This window comes from Haliaeetus albicilla, chromosome 20 (assembly GCF_947461875.1).
Source record: "Haliaeetus albicilla chromosome 20, bHalAlb1.1, whole genome shotgun sequence".
NCBI classification, from domain to species: domain Eukaryota; kingdom Metazoa; phylum Chordata; class Aves; order Accipitriformes; family Accipitridae; genus Haliaeetus; species Haliaeetus albicilla.
This window is the reverse complement of record NC_091502.1, coordinates 6,251,001-6,265,003: the sequence shown is the minus strand read 5'-3', so window position 1 is coordinate 6,265,003 and position 14,003 is coordinate 6,251,001. Positions and strand designations below refer to the sequence as shown.

General features: G+C 39.0%; 1 protein-coding gene across 3 annotated transcripts in view; it reads right to left on the bottom strand.

Annotated features, from left to right (window-relative positions):
• ATP8A2 (ATPase phospholipid transporting 8A2) overlaps window positions 1-14,003 on the bottom strand; it is a 353,567-nt gene that overhangs the window by 143,111 nt on the left and 196,453 nt on the right. For all 3 annotated transcript variants that reach the window (XR_011328953.1, XM_069808117.1, XM_069808118.1), the window contains exon 27: window positions 12,275-12,385. Coding sequence is in view for 2 of the 3 variants with exons in the window: in XM_069808117.1 (XP_069664218.1) it covers window positions 12,275-12,385 (111 nt within the window). In the remaining variant the exon portion in view is untranslated. The remainder of the gene's footprint in view (window positions 1-12,274; window positions 12,386-14,003) is intronic.

Sequence of the window (14,003 nt, the reverse complement as noted above, 5' to 3'; positions counted from 1 at the left end):
ACAAGCAAAAGCACCCACCTTAGTTTACTAAAACAACATGTACACTTAAGTCTGACAAAAGTCTGCACTGCTATCAGAAGAGCTGGTCCTGCTTCTTGTCCAAGAACTTCTGTATACATCAGGAACATGATCTGGCTGAACTCTAACCTTAAAGAGCTCATCCTGCAGCTGTGCAAACACTAGTGCCTTGGCAAGGAAGGGGGAAAAGAACACGCTCCTGGGGAGAAATGAAGATCAGGCTGCCCTTATTAATGGCAGCGTGTATTTATGTCAGATTAAAGCACAGCTCGGTTGTGGATTCAAGTGATGGTGAGAGCATAGCCCAGTTACGGGTATAGCAACATGCACAACACAGTCGCAGGGACTTGGACTTTCTAACTGAAGTGGCACTTTGAAGGCAAGCACTGCACAAAGCTCCCAGCGCAGAACGCTGCCGGACCCACTGCCACAGCACGGCACGGTGCCACCAAACCAGACCGCAGCAGGCACACAAGGATTGATGGTGCCACTATGGAAGTCGCATCTTGAAATTTTCTAGATTTTATGCATTTACATATTCCATCACTATACTAAATAAAACAGGGGAAGTAATGCAACTCAATAGTCTACCCCTATCTTGTCCAAGAATCAGGATGTATTAATACGCATAAACACATTTCTGAGTAGTACAAAACCACATGTCATTTTTTAACACTAATCAATGCCAGCTGACACAAAGCACAGGCTGACTGTCATGTTGCTTAGCTGCTCCAGACACCTGTCACTCCTTGGCAACAAAAGGGAGAAAAGGTCAAGACACTGTTAGTAAACCCAAAAGGGAGACTCACTTTTCTACCAAAATTGAACTTGACAGGAACCATCATCACAAATAATGCTGAGAGGTTCAGGTGTTACTGGTTATTGATGGCTTACACTTCTGCTGCTACCGAGCCATCTACATATTTTAGTCCGTTAACATTAAGAAAAATCAATCTGCACTGTCATTTATTAATAAAGACAGCATTATTTATTTTGGGGTAAGAATATACCGTATTAGATTTCTTTTCTTACACACATAGTATTTATATAGTTTATACAAAAATATATATATTTTCACTGAATCCCTGCAGAACTTAGATAAAGCTAAGGCTAATATATTTCCACTTTCTCGCTTTCCAAATCCTTAATTGCTTTTGCATGAATGCAAAGAAATCCAGCAAGAAGAAAGCAAGCAAAATAACTTAGTCACGTTTAAAAGCTGGCAGACCAAATTTTGACCTCCTTCACTCTTCTGACAGCATGAAGTCATCAGTGGTTATTAATGTCTTTGTCTTCATGGGGCAGAACTGGATTGTAACACACACAAACATGCATTGAGACCACTTAGCTCTTGCTTTTCCACAGAATGGGCCCCTGTGCCTTTTGGGGTATAGTTCTGGGGGTTTAGCTTAAGCCCAGAACTACCTACTATACTGATGTTTGTATTCAACATGCAAGTATACCCACAAACATGTGTTAAGGTTATGGTGGTCTCAGCCTTTAAGTATTGGTCCTGATTCTCCTCTTCCTTGTCTGACACAGGGCCAGTTGCAGTGAACTGTCAACCCCGGTCCAGAAATAACAAAAAAGATGTTGGTCCAGGATACCTTTACTTCAGAGCCGTTACATTCAAATTGCAATGGTTCAAGAAAAGAATCAGGTTCAAAACAATGAGGAAGGTGAGAATTAATGGAAAACATTATGGAATGGCAATAGAATATCTGGGGGCTTAAAAAGCTGCAACTGACTCATTTTTGACATCTTTTCAGAAAAACAGACTGTATAACTCAGAAGTAATACTATCACTAGCTAGTATTTTTAGATTTCCTATTTTTAGTGCATTTTAATATGTTCTAAATGATTTTGTTGAAAAGAGCAAGGAAATATAAAAAGCATACATATATAAAGAACATATAAATAACCAAAAGCTTTTAAATAGTCATAGCTATCTGCATTGTGCTTAGCATCTCAATATAAAGTGAAAAAATAACCTGTTCTGGACAGGTTACTCAAAGCTGTTACACTTGCTGTGTGCTATCACACAGTCCAACGCATCCTAATGCTAGTTCAATTAAGTGACACAGGATTCCCACACAAGAATGGAGCCTCTCAGGGGCACTGAGTGATAACAATTCCTTTTCTCCCGTCTCTAGCCACAGAGCTCTAGCTCCTTACAGGGCAGATATCCCTTGGGTCAAATGCAGTCAAACCACTTCAGCGGTTTTACAGCAGAAGAGGCTGTAAAAGCACATTTGAAAACAACACCTATGCTGCTCCAGAATTGCACTGGGGACTGGACCGATCGTGGAGGATATGGTGTATTTTTTACCTCTGACCCTGCTGTGCTAAAAAAAAATTGGTTCAAGACCTTGAACTCCGGCAAACAAAATATATTCTAGATTCGTTCCTTCACAAATGTAAGATATATTTTATTTTGAATCCTGTACATGCACTTAAACTAGGTTACAGATGCCTTTTATGAATCCCAAAATAAAATAATCTCTAGTGGTTAATTAGTGAAACTGGATAGAGGTATTTTTATCATTAGTGCTCATCCAAATGAAATGGCAAAATTATTTTCTAGCAGCATTTAAAAATGGAGTCTGTATTCAGTTAAATTTGATCTCTGTCCTAGCTTCTTTAGGTCGTGATCCTAAAAAAAAACCAGGAAACCTCAAAATAATCAGGACCAGCTCAGTTCACAATGCAGATACTGGAAAGAAATTTTATATTCAAAAAATCTGGTGACACCACATTTCTGAGCTAGTGCTCAGAAGGTTTTTGTAGTTGGCTGTGAAGCAGTATTAAGACAGTAAGAGTTACGAACTCATCAACTACATGCATCTGTACTACACGATGCACTAGAGAATGTGGCTGTTCAAAACATACTCCAGTGTGCCTCCAAACATGCCAAAGAAATACCCTTAAACAACTAGAAAGGAGAAGTTGACAACGAGACTCCTGTTGGACAGAGGAGCTCAGGTAAGGATATCTTTTTTGCTTGACTTCCTAAGAACGAAGGGACAGAGTACTAGTAAAATGCTTCAAGATGATAAAACTGAACAGTGCAACAAAATGTTTCAGTGTTATGATCGAGTTACTCATGTTCAAAAAATAGCAAGCCATATAGCCGGACCTTACTGCTGGGCAAGCAGCTGGCAGCCAGGCAGAATTCTGTTCAGTTCAGACAAGTGAAAAGCAGCTCACACAGACCAGCACGCTTTTTGTTCACAAGCACACAACAACAAACAATATCCCAGCGCACAGCTTGGAACAAATAAACGCATTTTAGTCCAAAGAACTGCCAGGAAAGCAGAGAATGCAGTTACTATTCAGTGACTTCAGTGGGACTGCCCACAGGCAAGCCACCACACACCTCCAAAAGCGGGCTCCAAGTTAAATTTCAGAGTACTTTGGGCTTAAATAAAAAGTTAAAGGATTTTGTGAAATTGCACAAAAGCATGACTCATGAATCAGTACTACACCTCGTCTGCAACACTTCCAAACTCTCTGGCACTACCTAAAAATGCTTTACAAAGAGCTGTGCAATAAGAACTGCAACCCCCTCCTCACACCTAGGCTAAGTAGTGCTTTTAAATACCAGGATAACATCTGAGTTTAACTGCAGCAGATACAGCTAATTGAATAAAAGTAATTCTGCTTTTCTCTCCCCTGGAAGACTTGAAGTCTTCCAAGTTGCATTAAGTTACAGAACATGCATGCTTATAGGGCTGTTTTAACACAAGTGCCTCAAAGCTTCTAAACCAGAGAATTAATTAAACTCACTGGTTCTGATTTGGCAGCAGTCACTGGGGCCAGGGTCTATCACCAAGTCCTCCTTGGCAAAACATAGCCTCATTTGAAAGCATTTGTACCACCATTCTCAAAAGTAATTAAATTGCTGTAGAAATGCATTTTGAACATAGCTATTTAGAGCAATGAGGTACAGGTGAAAAAGAAGAAACCCTCACACCTACAACATGCCACCCCATGGCTTCTGTCTAGTAAAAAGCAAAATCGACAAAAACCCCTTCTTCATGCATATGATATGCATAGAACCTTACTCCACTATCATTTATTCCCATGTATATCAGGAATGTCTCTACTAAAGGAAGTCTATTTATACGGGTATAGGCCAGATATAAAGAAAAACAGTACAGGTCCAAAGGATATATTTGTGAAAAGCTGTATTTCCGTATATGCATCTATGTATATGCGGTGTTGGATTTTAAAAAAGCACTCTCAAAATTACCCCCTTCAGTGCAGTGCAGCATACGTTGCTAAATTCAGCATGAACGTGCTAAGCACAGATTATTCCCTGATAAGGTTTATTTGGACTCTTTTAACATTAATACAAATTTGAAATTTGGCCTTCTCTGTACCCACAAGTAATGCCATATGCACTGAATTGGCCTAGGTGGATGGGAAAGTAGGATTTGTTCCCCTTTATTTTTATTAAAACAGCAGGTTATCCAGTATGATTGGGTCAGTGTTTGGCCGCCAATGTTTTTCAAGTCTGAATATTCAAAGCCATGAGAACAATTATATTTGATGTGAAAAGGTTTGGCTTTTGGAAAGAAAGTGGGGTTGAAATCAAGAACAATAAACGCTTGAATTTCAAAGCTGGTTTTGTTTGATTAAAAAAAACACCTAAGTTTGGGTTTTCCCGACTTTCATAAAACGGGTTTAGCGTCCCTCTTAAAAGGTTCCTCACGTTAGGTTATCTCCCTTCTAAACATTAACTTGTATTTTCATCGGTGACACAGTTAAACCGAAAAAACCCTTACTGATGACAGAATTCTGGCTTTGAACACACTGCTCAGGAGATGGCTAACATTTCACATTTAATGGCCTCAAATTTGAAGAACAGCATTATTACTGCTTTGTTATAAACCCTCCAAATATGAAATTAAGATTTTTCATACCAAATTAAGCATATATTTTACAGGGAGAAAAGAAAAAAAAAAAATCACTGTGCCTGTCATACACCCCTTATATATATAAATATACACAAAAAATGGATCCAGGCACTCTGAATGTATCTGCCCAATAAAGTATCACAGTAGTTAATCTTCTTGAAGTAGTCTATTGCAACACATATTGAACCTGGTAGGTACTTCACCTAGAGATTTTGAGACCATGCTAAGGAACCTAATTTATCATTTATAATTGGAATGTTGAAAAATTACAAGCTGTGTTGGTTGTAGGGTGTAATCAAGACAGTGTTCATAAGAAGTCAGAACAATGCTGGTACTCGTTCCATCACTTTCAAAAAAGGTTGGAAAAAATTCAAAACCAGCCATCTAATAGTTGAGACAATTTGGTTTTCAGGGAAGATGAACTACTCTCTAATGATTCACTGTGCAGTGCACAGCACTAAAAAGGAAAGGAAAATTAGCATGGATTTATCTTTGTGACCAATTCCTTGGAAACTCTTGGGATTAACATACTCAATTACAAATCCAAAAAACAAGAAGTCAGTCACGGATTAAAGTTTGCGAGACCAGCCTACACGCAATTCTGAATTTCTTCAGACAACAAGGGGGTTGAAATATGGAATAAATTGTCAGTGGTAGCAATACAAACTAGGCACTGTAAATGAACCGAGAAAGAATTAGGATATATTTTTAAAAACAAAAAGCAAAGCACTATCTAGCCAATTTTGGATTAGGTTGGCCAACTGTATTTTATGATATTCCAAGAAGTTTGGCAGGCTATTTGCAGGATCTGTTTTCTGTAACTATTGCTACTAAACAATATTTTATTGAATTGGAGCCTACAATTAGCTTTTTTTGGTGGGCAGGAAGGGGACAACGTTCTGTCGTGCCCTACGTCTTCTACTTCTGCATGTTAAACCTCTGTAGGAGACTGGTAAGGAACAATGAAAGAGAAAAATAAGCACCTGTTTTTCCAAAAATTACCAAGAGACAGTGCTGAGTCTCACATGCTTTGCTCCTCACACTGTGTCCATTACTGTGCTTTCCAGGTCTGCAACTTCTGTACTATAACTTCCATAAATATTCTGCACTTTTTGAACTGATTAACATTATCCAAGCTGAGGGGTTTGGATTCCTTTCTTTTTACATGTTTCAAAAACAAACGAACAATAACAACAACAACAACAAACCCCAATCCCGAAACAAAACTCCTTCACTTTCTGGATAGGATTCAGTTACCTCAACATAAACCTCTTACTACTAATAATGCTGCTGCTGCTGCTTCAGACAGGTGAAGGTCTTTGGCAGGTCCTGTGGCACACATGCCAGTCCCATACAGCTGAGCATCCATAAGGGCCATCTACATGGACACTACATTGGTTTCTCTCAGGCAGCTAAATTTACACCTGATACCAACCTTAAGGACACTGAATCCTACCTTTTACCCATCTGAAAGTACCTGTCCACAGAGAATAAGTTACTCATTCAGGATATGCATGCATTTGTGAGAATTCAAAAGCTGGGCTTCCAAATTATATAAAATGGAAATCACACACACGTTCCTACTTTGCTTCATCATGATAAGAGTATTTTAAGCTTACCACACCAACTGAGTACATGCACACAGAAGTAACGACTATTAAATGCCTACTGACATTTGAAGTATTTGAACAGGCAACTGAATCATCTGAATACATAAGAATGACAAGACAGCTAGCTGCCTGTATTATTATTATTATCCCTGTCACAGAATTTTACAACCAGATGTTCTTATTCTTAATTTAACACTGGGGGAAAACACTGCTCTTATCCTTTAACAAAGTTGCTTTTTATGACTGACAATTACTACACCTCAGTTCTCAACTCACTGCAAAAATACCCATGCTTCAGGTTTTCTATTGCCTGGCTGTACCCTCAGAGTTGCAAAGTCAATTGCAAACAGAAAGTACAGGGATGTAGGTAAGTCAGATTACATAAATCAGGGATAAGCACATAGAAGTGTTAAAGCTATATATTTTTTAGTACTATATCAGATGCACTCAATTCTGCATGCCTTTTGGATAAGAGGGCTAAAATTCCCGTGTCTGCTTTCCATATTTTTAAAAATACCTGTTGTGTTTGATAGGAAAGCATGAAAAAGGGAAAAACAAATTAAAGGTCTCATGCAGCAGCGTTTCATGTGTGCTTTCACTGCTTGTGCTATCAGCTAGTCTGAAGTGCTGACCAGTAAGAGTGTGTGGAGCACTTCACAGCTCTCATTGCCAGACCTTGCTGGACTCACAAAATCACCACTTACTTAAAAGCATGTTTATCTAGGCATTGTGCTTACTCAGCTTTTAAGACTCGAAAATTCAGCTCTAAAAGAGAAACTACGATCCTGCTGTTTTGTTTTTTTAGTGCATTTATCTTGTTTGTTTAACACCGCTCACATGTACTATTTCCCTCAGCCTCCACAAAGAAACAGCTTTCCAATCTGCGCTTACACCTTAGCTCTGGATTCTCAAGGCAGAAAAGCAAATAACGCACCATCAGGATATGTACACTATACCCCCCCCTTCCCACTTGCCATTCATTTCTCTGTCATGGCCCTACACTGCCAGACCTTGACACAGGGACTACCTATTTCTCCACCTTCCCCTTAATTCTGCAATATATAATACAGGTTCATATTCATATTAAGTACATTTCAGATAAACAACACGTTCCAGTGAAGTATTGAGCACGTTCTTCCTGCGCACTGTGTTGGTCTGAAAGCTATCTTCCATGCTACTGTTTCCACAGAACCATTTCCAACTGCCTTGAACTCTTACCTGATATTTCTTATATCACCTTTGATCTTGCTGTGTTTCTCCTTCTCCAAGCATGACATGAAAACAACATTCCTTTATTCTTTTACATGTGAAATCAGCTATATTTCAAAGCTCTGATGTCATCAGGACAACTTTGTGTCATCTCCAGTGAAATATATCTGCTCAACAGCTGTGAAACAGATCTTTTGTTCCACTACTCAGTTTAAAGCCAGCTACATAAATAATTGAATGAGATGGTGTGTTGTAATGATGCCCAAGTATTTGTCTGTCAATCTTTAAAAGCCAAAACCCTGTCACTGACCTACTACTTCAGGATGATGCTGAACTATTGGCTTTCCTCAGTAACAGCTTTAGTGCACACTGTTACTGCAACCAGACATGGGAAATATAGGAATGGACACCAAAGAGGGGGCTTTATATTTGCATTTCATCCCTGCAGCCATCTCGGTAGCCTTCTATGTAGATTCCCTTGCCACTGTTAGGACAGACCCAGCAGAGCGAGGGTGGGGAAAGGGCAGAAATTCATCTATCGACCAGCTCTGTGGATGGAAAGGCTTGTTTCTGCACCGCCCTATCATTAAGTGAGGCCGTAATTAAGGGTATCCCAACTTTACATCCTGAAGCATCTTGGAAGTGGTGACATGCAAGGGTTCAAGCATCAGGCTAAGAATCATGATGAAAGGACTTGAATTTCCAGGACCCGCTTTTCTTTCTGCTTTCGATTCATATTTCACTGAGTTTTCTATTTTCAAAAATCAAGGGGGGAAACTAAGAGAATGGCAGGAAGATGATGATGAAGAAATGCAAAGGGAAAGAGAGATCAGGTCAGAGAAAGAAGAGCAACATCAAGTTTCCGGCTGTTAAGCCAACCCAAAATCTCCTCAGACTTCACCAAGCTTTATCACTTTGATGACTTAAAATTTACCTCTTCAAAAAATTATTAGGAAGGCCTAATCAAGGGAGAGGGAAAATAGACTCTTAATCTCCATTTCCCCTGCAATCACTAAACTACAAGGCCTGCCTTCTGCTATATTAGCTCTCTACCTCCATGAAATTGTCCCAATATGCGTGCACATTTTAGTCTTGTCAAAGCAACTGAAAACACAGTTCCCTGTCTCTCCACAAAGAATCAGCCATTGCAGGAAGGTAAGCACCAGCCTTAACCCAGCAGCATCTCCTAGGAGTAAAGCCCATGATGCCAGTCACCTGAGTACACTTCCCACCAAATCCTGTATTTTAGTTACTGCTTTTCCCAGAAGCCAAAGGAAAGCTGATGAAATTTAATGTTTCAGAGATGCCACAGTTTGGATCCTCCTGGTATAAAAGTGATAGGTATCAAGATGAACTTCAAAGTGTGTTAGGAGTTGTAATATACCAATGTTGGGATGCTACGAAAGGAGACAGCAATATGTTCTCCTCAAGCACTAATCACTGTTTAATTAACCTAAGTTTAACCTCAATGTATGTCTGCGCAAGTTCTGTCCGGGTATTCTGTGTGCTAAGCCTGAGTACCATCTCTGATATTTGGAAAGTATCACGGAATAAAAATTATGATGAGCCCCAGTGCTTCACTGCTGCAAAATCCATTTACATAAGGCTTACTGGAGTTATTCCTCAGGTGTTAAAGCTTCATTGAAATAAAACAGATACAGTAACAAAGGTGTAACTGACAGTCATATTCACCGATGTGCTTTTTGATTCAACTCTATAAATATTTACTCAGTACAATCCTTCAGAAGATTTACTTAGAAAGTAGTTCAAGTTCAAATCCCCGTTTCATTACAATGCTAAAAGAATATTCCCCATACACCACAGATCCAAGCAGGAAGTGCAGGTAAATATTAAACTTGTCCAGAGCATTGGGAAACAATCAGGAACATACCATATGCACTAGCAACAGTGCAGGAATGCTGGGCACTCAACTACCATTCTCTCAAGTTGAAGGATTTATTCCCTCACGGAACTTCTCTTTCATGAGCATCACTCCATAACCACAAACTGATCAGTGCTCCCAAGCCTCACAGCAGAAATACAAAACAACTCAGCTTTCTTTGTGTAAAGCTAAGAAGGGAATTAGAGACCTCTTCTCTCTCTTCTCTGCGTCCCTAGGATACCAAAATTGGTTGTCTCTTCAGTTCCCAGGCAATTTGGCTAGTTTTATACAGTTTTGGAGGGGAAGTTCCTTAAGGCCACTAGTAAAGAAACTCACCAGGGCAACTAAAACCAAACTGAGCTCTTCCCACTGCTGCAGGTCTACAAGATTTCTTCTGTCACTTCGTCTCCTTTAAGCCTTAAACTTGGTCCCAGCTTCTGTGCAGCGTGAGCACAGAGGGGTAACCAAGGCACAGGGCTGAAGCTTTCAGTGCTCAGGTGTTAGACGGAACCGACTCCCACCCTCAGTCAAGGGCATCAGGAGACACAAAAGCTCGTTTGCCTCAGTACAGTATGCAGAAAGAACCAAACACAGACTAATACAGTGAAAAGAACATCTGACCTGACATTCTCGGAGCAGACTTGCATTTTATGTATCATCTAGTGATATCTGTGGCTAATAAAATTTCTCCCTATGGTAAGATGATTAAGCCACCTCAGGCTGGAGGTCCCAGAGGCCTTCACCTGTCTTCAACCCCTTCCACAGCTGCTCACATGGGAAGGCATAATTTCACCATACAACATTTGATACAGAACTTAATTTACTTGTCAGACAGTAAAGGAAGCAAAGACACAGACTGATACAATGGGCAAGAAGCAGGACTTTCAAAACTAATTTTCAAATGGAGAAAGAAATCCTAGAAGGCAATCACGAAGCTGTTAAGCATTTTCTGAACAATTCAGGGAAAACCCCAGCAACTCCCATGCTCAGTAACAAAGACCTAGAAAACTTTTTAGATTTATATTTCTTTTGGACAATAATGAAGATTATTGTCATCTCCAACAACACTCTAAAATCCTTCCTAAAAACATGAGTTATGACCAGACCAAGTCAAATTAAGGACTCTTTCAGAAAGTAAAACGTGAAGCAAATCTTAATTATCTAAGCATGCTAAATTCATCTCAGAGCTGTGAAGGTGGCTTCTACACTAGGACAAGAACACACCTGTGAAATCTCAAGAACACTGCTTTAAATTCAGCAGAGAATCTGGCTAAAGAGTTGGAGCACAGTCAAGATTTGGGTGCTTAAAATTTAGAAAAAAGCATTAACTCGTGTATTATTTCACAAAGCTAGCATACTGTATATCACTCAACTATCCTACTCTCACTCACTACAGCAAAACACTGCCATTATTTTGATGGCCTAGTGTAACTCTCTTGCAGTAAACAGACTAATCTGTGTTGAAATTGTAACAGCCAACAGCTAATTCAGAAATAGTTAGCATGGAAAAAATGGAGCAAGTTAGCGGAGCGTATTTGTTCTCTAAGAGCCTAACATCATGCATAAAAGATGATAAGACCCTGAGGGAGTCAGGTATACACACACTGACCACGATATGTTTCACTGAATAGTAAAACATTAGTTAATCATTACCTCCTGTGATTGATATAACTAGCTGCCTAATAAAAAATGTTCTAATTTTCCTATCTGTTAACCTCACTCATGTCTGCTTAATTGTAAAAAGAAATAGCAAACCTACCTAATACATACATAAACGTATAAAATAAAACTGATGAACAATGTGGAAATTGCTGTACCAAGTGACCACTTGATACTCAAGTGACCAATTCATTGAGTTCAAGTTTGTCATGTGTTTCTAAATAGGCAACAGCACAAGATAAACATCCCTTCCTGATCCTTCTTAAATTCAAGGCTATATCCTGAAGCATGATAACTACACTCCTATCTAAGCAGGCTGAAATGCAGTGTATTAATGTTCATAACCGTATTCAGCCCTCTTTGAAATCCAGTTTCACTACTTGACATGTTCAGGCAATTCATTTTTCAAAACAGTTACATTTTAAGAATTATTAAATCAAAGACCCTGATTAATTTTATAATTTCACTGGCACTGTAGGGCAAAATTATGTTCTGTGTTTCTGAAAAACAAGGCAACCTAATTTCAGTTCCAGCTATGGTCTTTATAATTTGGAAGCAAGAGCTATAGTTTTTGCTTAGTTTATTATTTGCCTATAGAGTTCTTCCCAAGTCTACAAAATGAACTTTTAATTTAATTTTATCCCTAAATTCAAGTTTTATAAATATAAGCTCCAATAGAAGTGTTTCCATGAATACAAAGAAGCTTTCAATATGAACATTTGCACAGAAGGAATGAACTTTGCCCCGACATCTCATATCCAAGGCTTCACTGTACTGAAACCTTCAGTTTTCCTTTTGCAAACGTTAAAAGATTCAAGTGAACTAACAATCTGAGAAAGGAAACAGAATTTTAAGTTGTTAAGCACAAAAAAAAAGTCAGTCCTTTTGGCTCAATCCATTTGGATGAGTTTTTCTTTTTTTAAGAAATTATTTGAGGAGTAAGCACCAGTAAGACCCATCCATTTAGTTACTCTTACCTCAATAATATACAAAACCACGTTCTTGTAGAAGCAATATAGTATGCACTTGGTAACTCGATTGTAACTCCAAGCTCCATGGACCAACAACAGCTTCTCCAAGTAGGAAAACTGAAAGAGAGAAAACAAGTTTTCACATATATGAAGAACTATTTTAAAAAATTGGTTAAAGTAAACCCCTGCCCTCAGAAAAAGCACTCAGATCAGCTATGAAAGCTGTTCTTCAAGTGCACTATTTAAATAGCTTAGCAGAACATACATGCAAAAAACAGTTTAAATATTTACAGGAAAAGCTTTTTTTGTAGCAAAACCTCCGAGTGTTTTTAAGTGGTCTTCGCTGGCTTTAAACAGCAAGTAGTCTTCAATTAGTATTGCTATCCTAATAGCAAAATCAAGCAAGGTTAACATAGATTGTAGATTGAATATAAACGTGAACTTCTTCAAAGAAGATTCCTCTGTTAGAGGGATTACAAGGTTTAGAATCTCCTTCCTCTTTGTTAAGTGAACAGTCTGGTAGTTACAACTGTCTTGAGCTGAAATAAAATGTACAAGGTGGGAACACAAGTGAAAGAATAGATGCATAGAGTCTTTTATAGACAATGCATACTTACATTTTCAGCCCACACAATGTATGCAATTGTGTTATACAAAGCACCTAAAATACTGTATAAAGAAAGAAGGAGCATTTGCCAGAAAGGACAAGTAAATGAATCTTGTAAAAATGGATACCTTTTAATGCTTGTTTGAATCACAGCTACAGCTCAAATTCAGCTTCTCTATTCAGCTTCTCTATGAAAATGGACTTTTATAGAAGCAGTCTCACAACACAGCCTAGGAAACACGTAATTTTCTAGTCTTGGCTTTGTCAGTGAACTTTTTTTATGGCCTGCACCATTTCTCTTTTGTCCAGTTACAGACAGCTCAAACTGGTGACTAGATTTACTGTTCAGTACGTGTATACCTGAAGGGTTCTTGGACACTAAGGTGGGACCATTGTTTGGTTTGCTTCCTTTTCCACTGAGTGACTTGATAGGAAAAGGTTGACTTCCTAAATTTAGATTCTAGATCATGTATTTTAACCGAAACTTATTTGAAATTGAAAGCTACAGTAATGAATCAGGACTGTCATGAGATAGCTCTGCTCCCATGATTTCCAGGACTGAAATCAGTGAACCACAAATCCTGTAAGAACAGCCGCTCTCCCATGCATGAGCAACTCAGATTTGTTATGATACATGAGGAAGAAGGAGAGAAAATGTAAGTGAACCAAGCTTCACAGTTCAGTCTCTGCCTAACTTGAGTCAGGACTGAAAGTGGGACACACACAAGGGAGTAGTTGACCTACTAGACACCTAACGCCTCAGTTAATATGCAACACAGCTACAACTTTCTTCATCAAAATTCACTAACAACACACATCAGCAGTGATGGGAAACTTGCCACTATGTCCTGACAAGTCACCCTAAACACCTCTTGTAGAGAATAGTTAAGACACACCCTAAAAATTTCTCTCTGCTGAGTCTAACGAGTGACCACCTCAGATGTAGTCTTCTCTGGAGCTCAAGGCAAGAAAAATCCCACCAGTAATCACTCTCTTGTCTGTACTCTTATGTAAACGAATGCACTGCATAGCACAGCGTAGCACGGCAAGGAAGATATTAGTAACCTAAATAACGGAGTTCTGAGCCTGCTCACGCTGGTGAAGAGTCCCATTAAGACGTGACAGGGA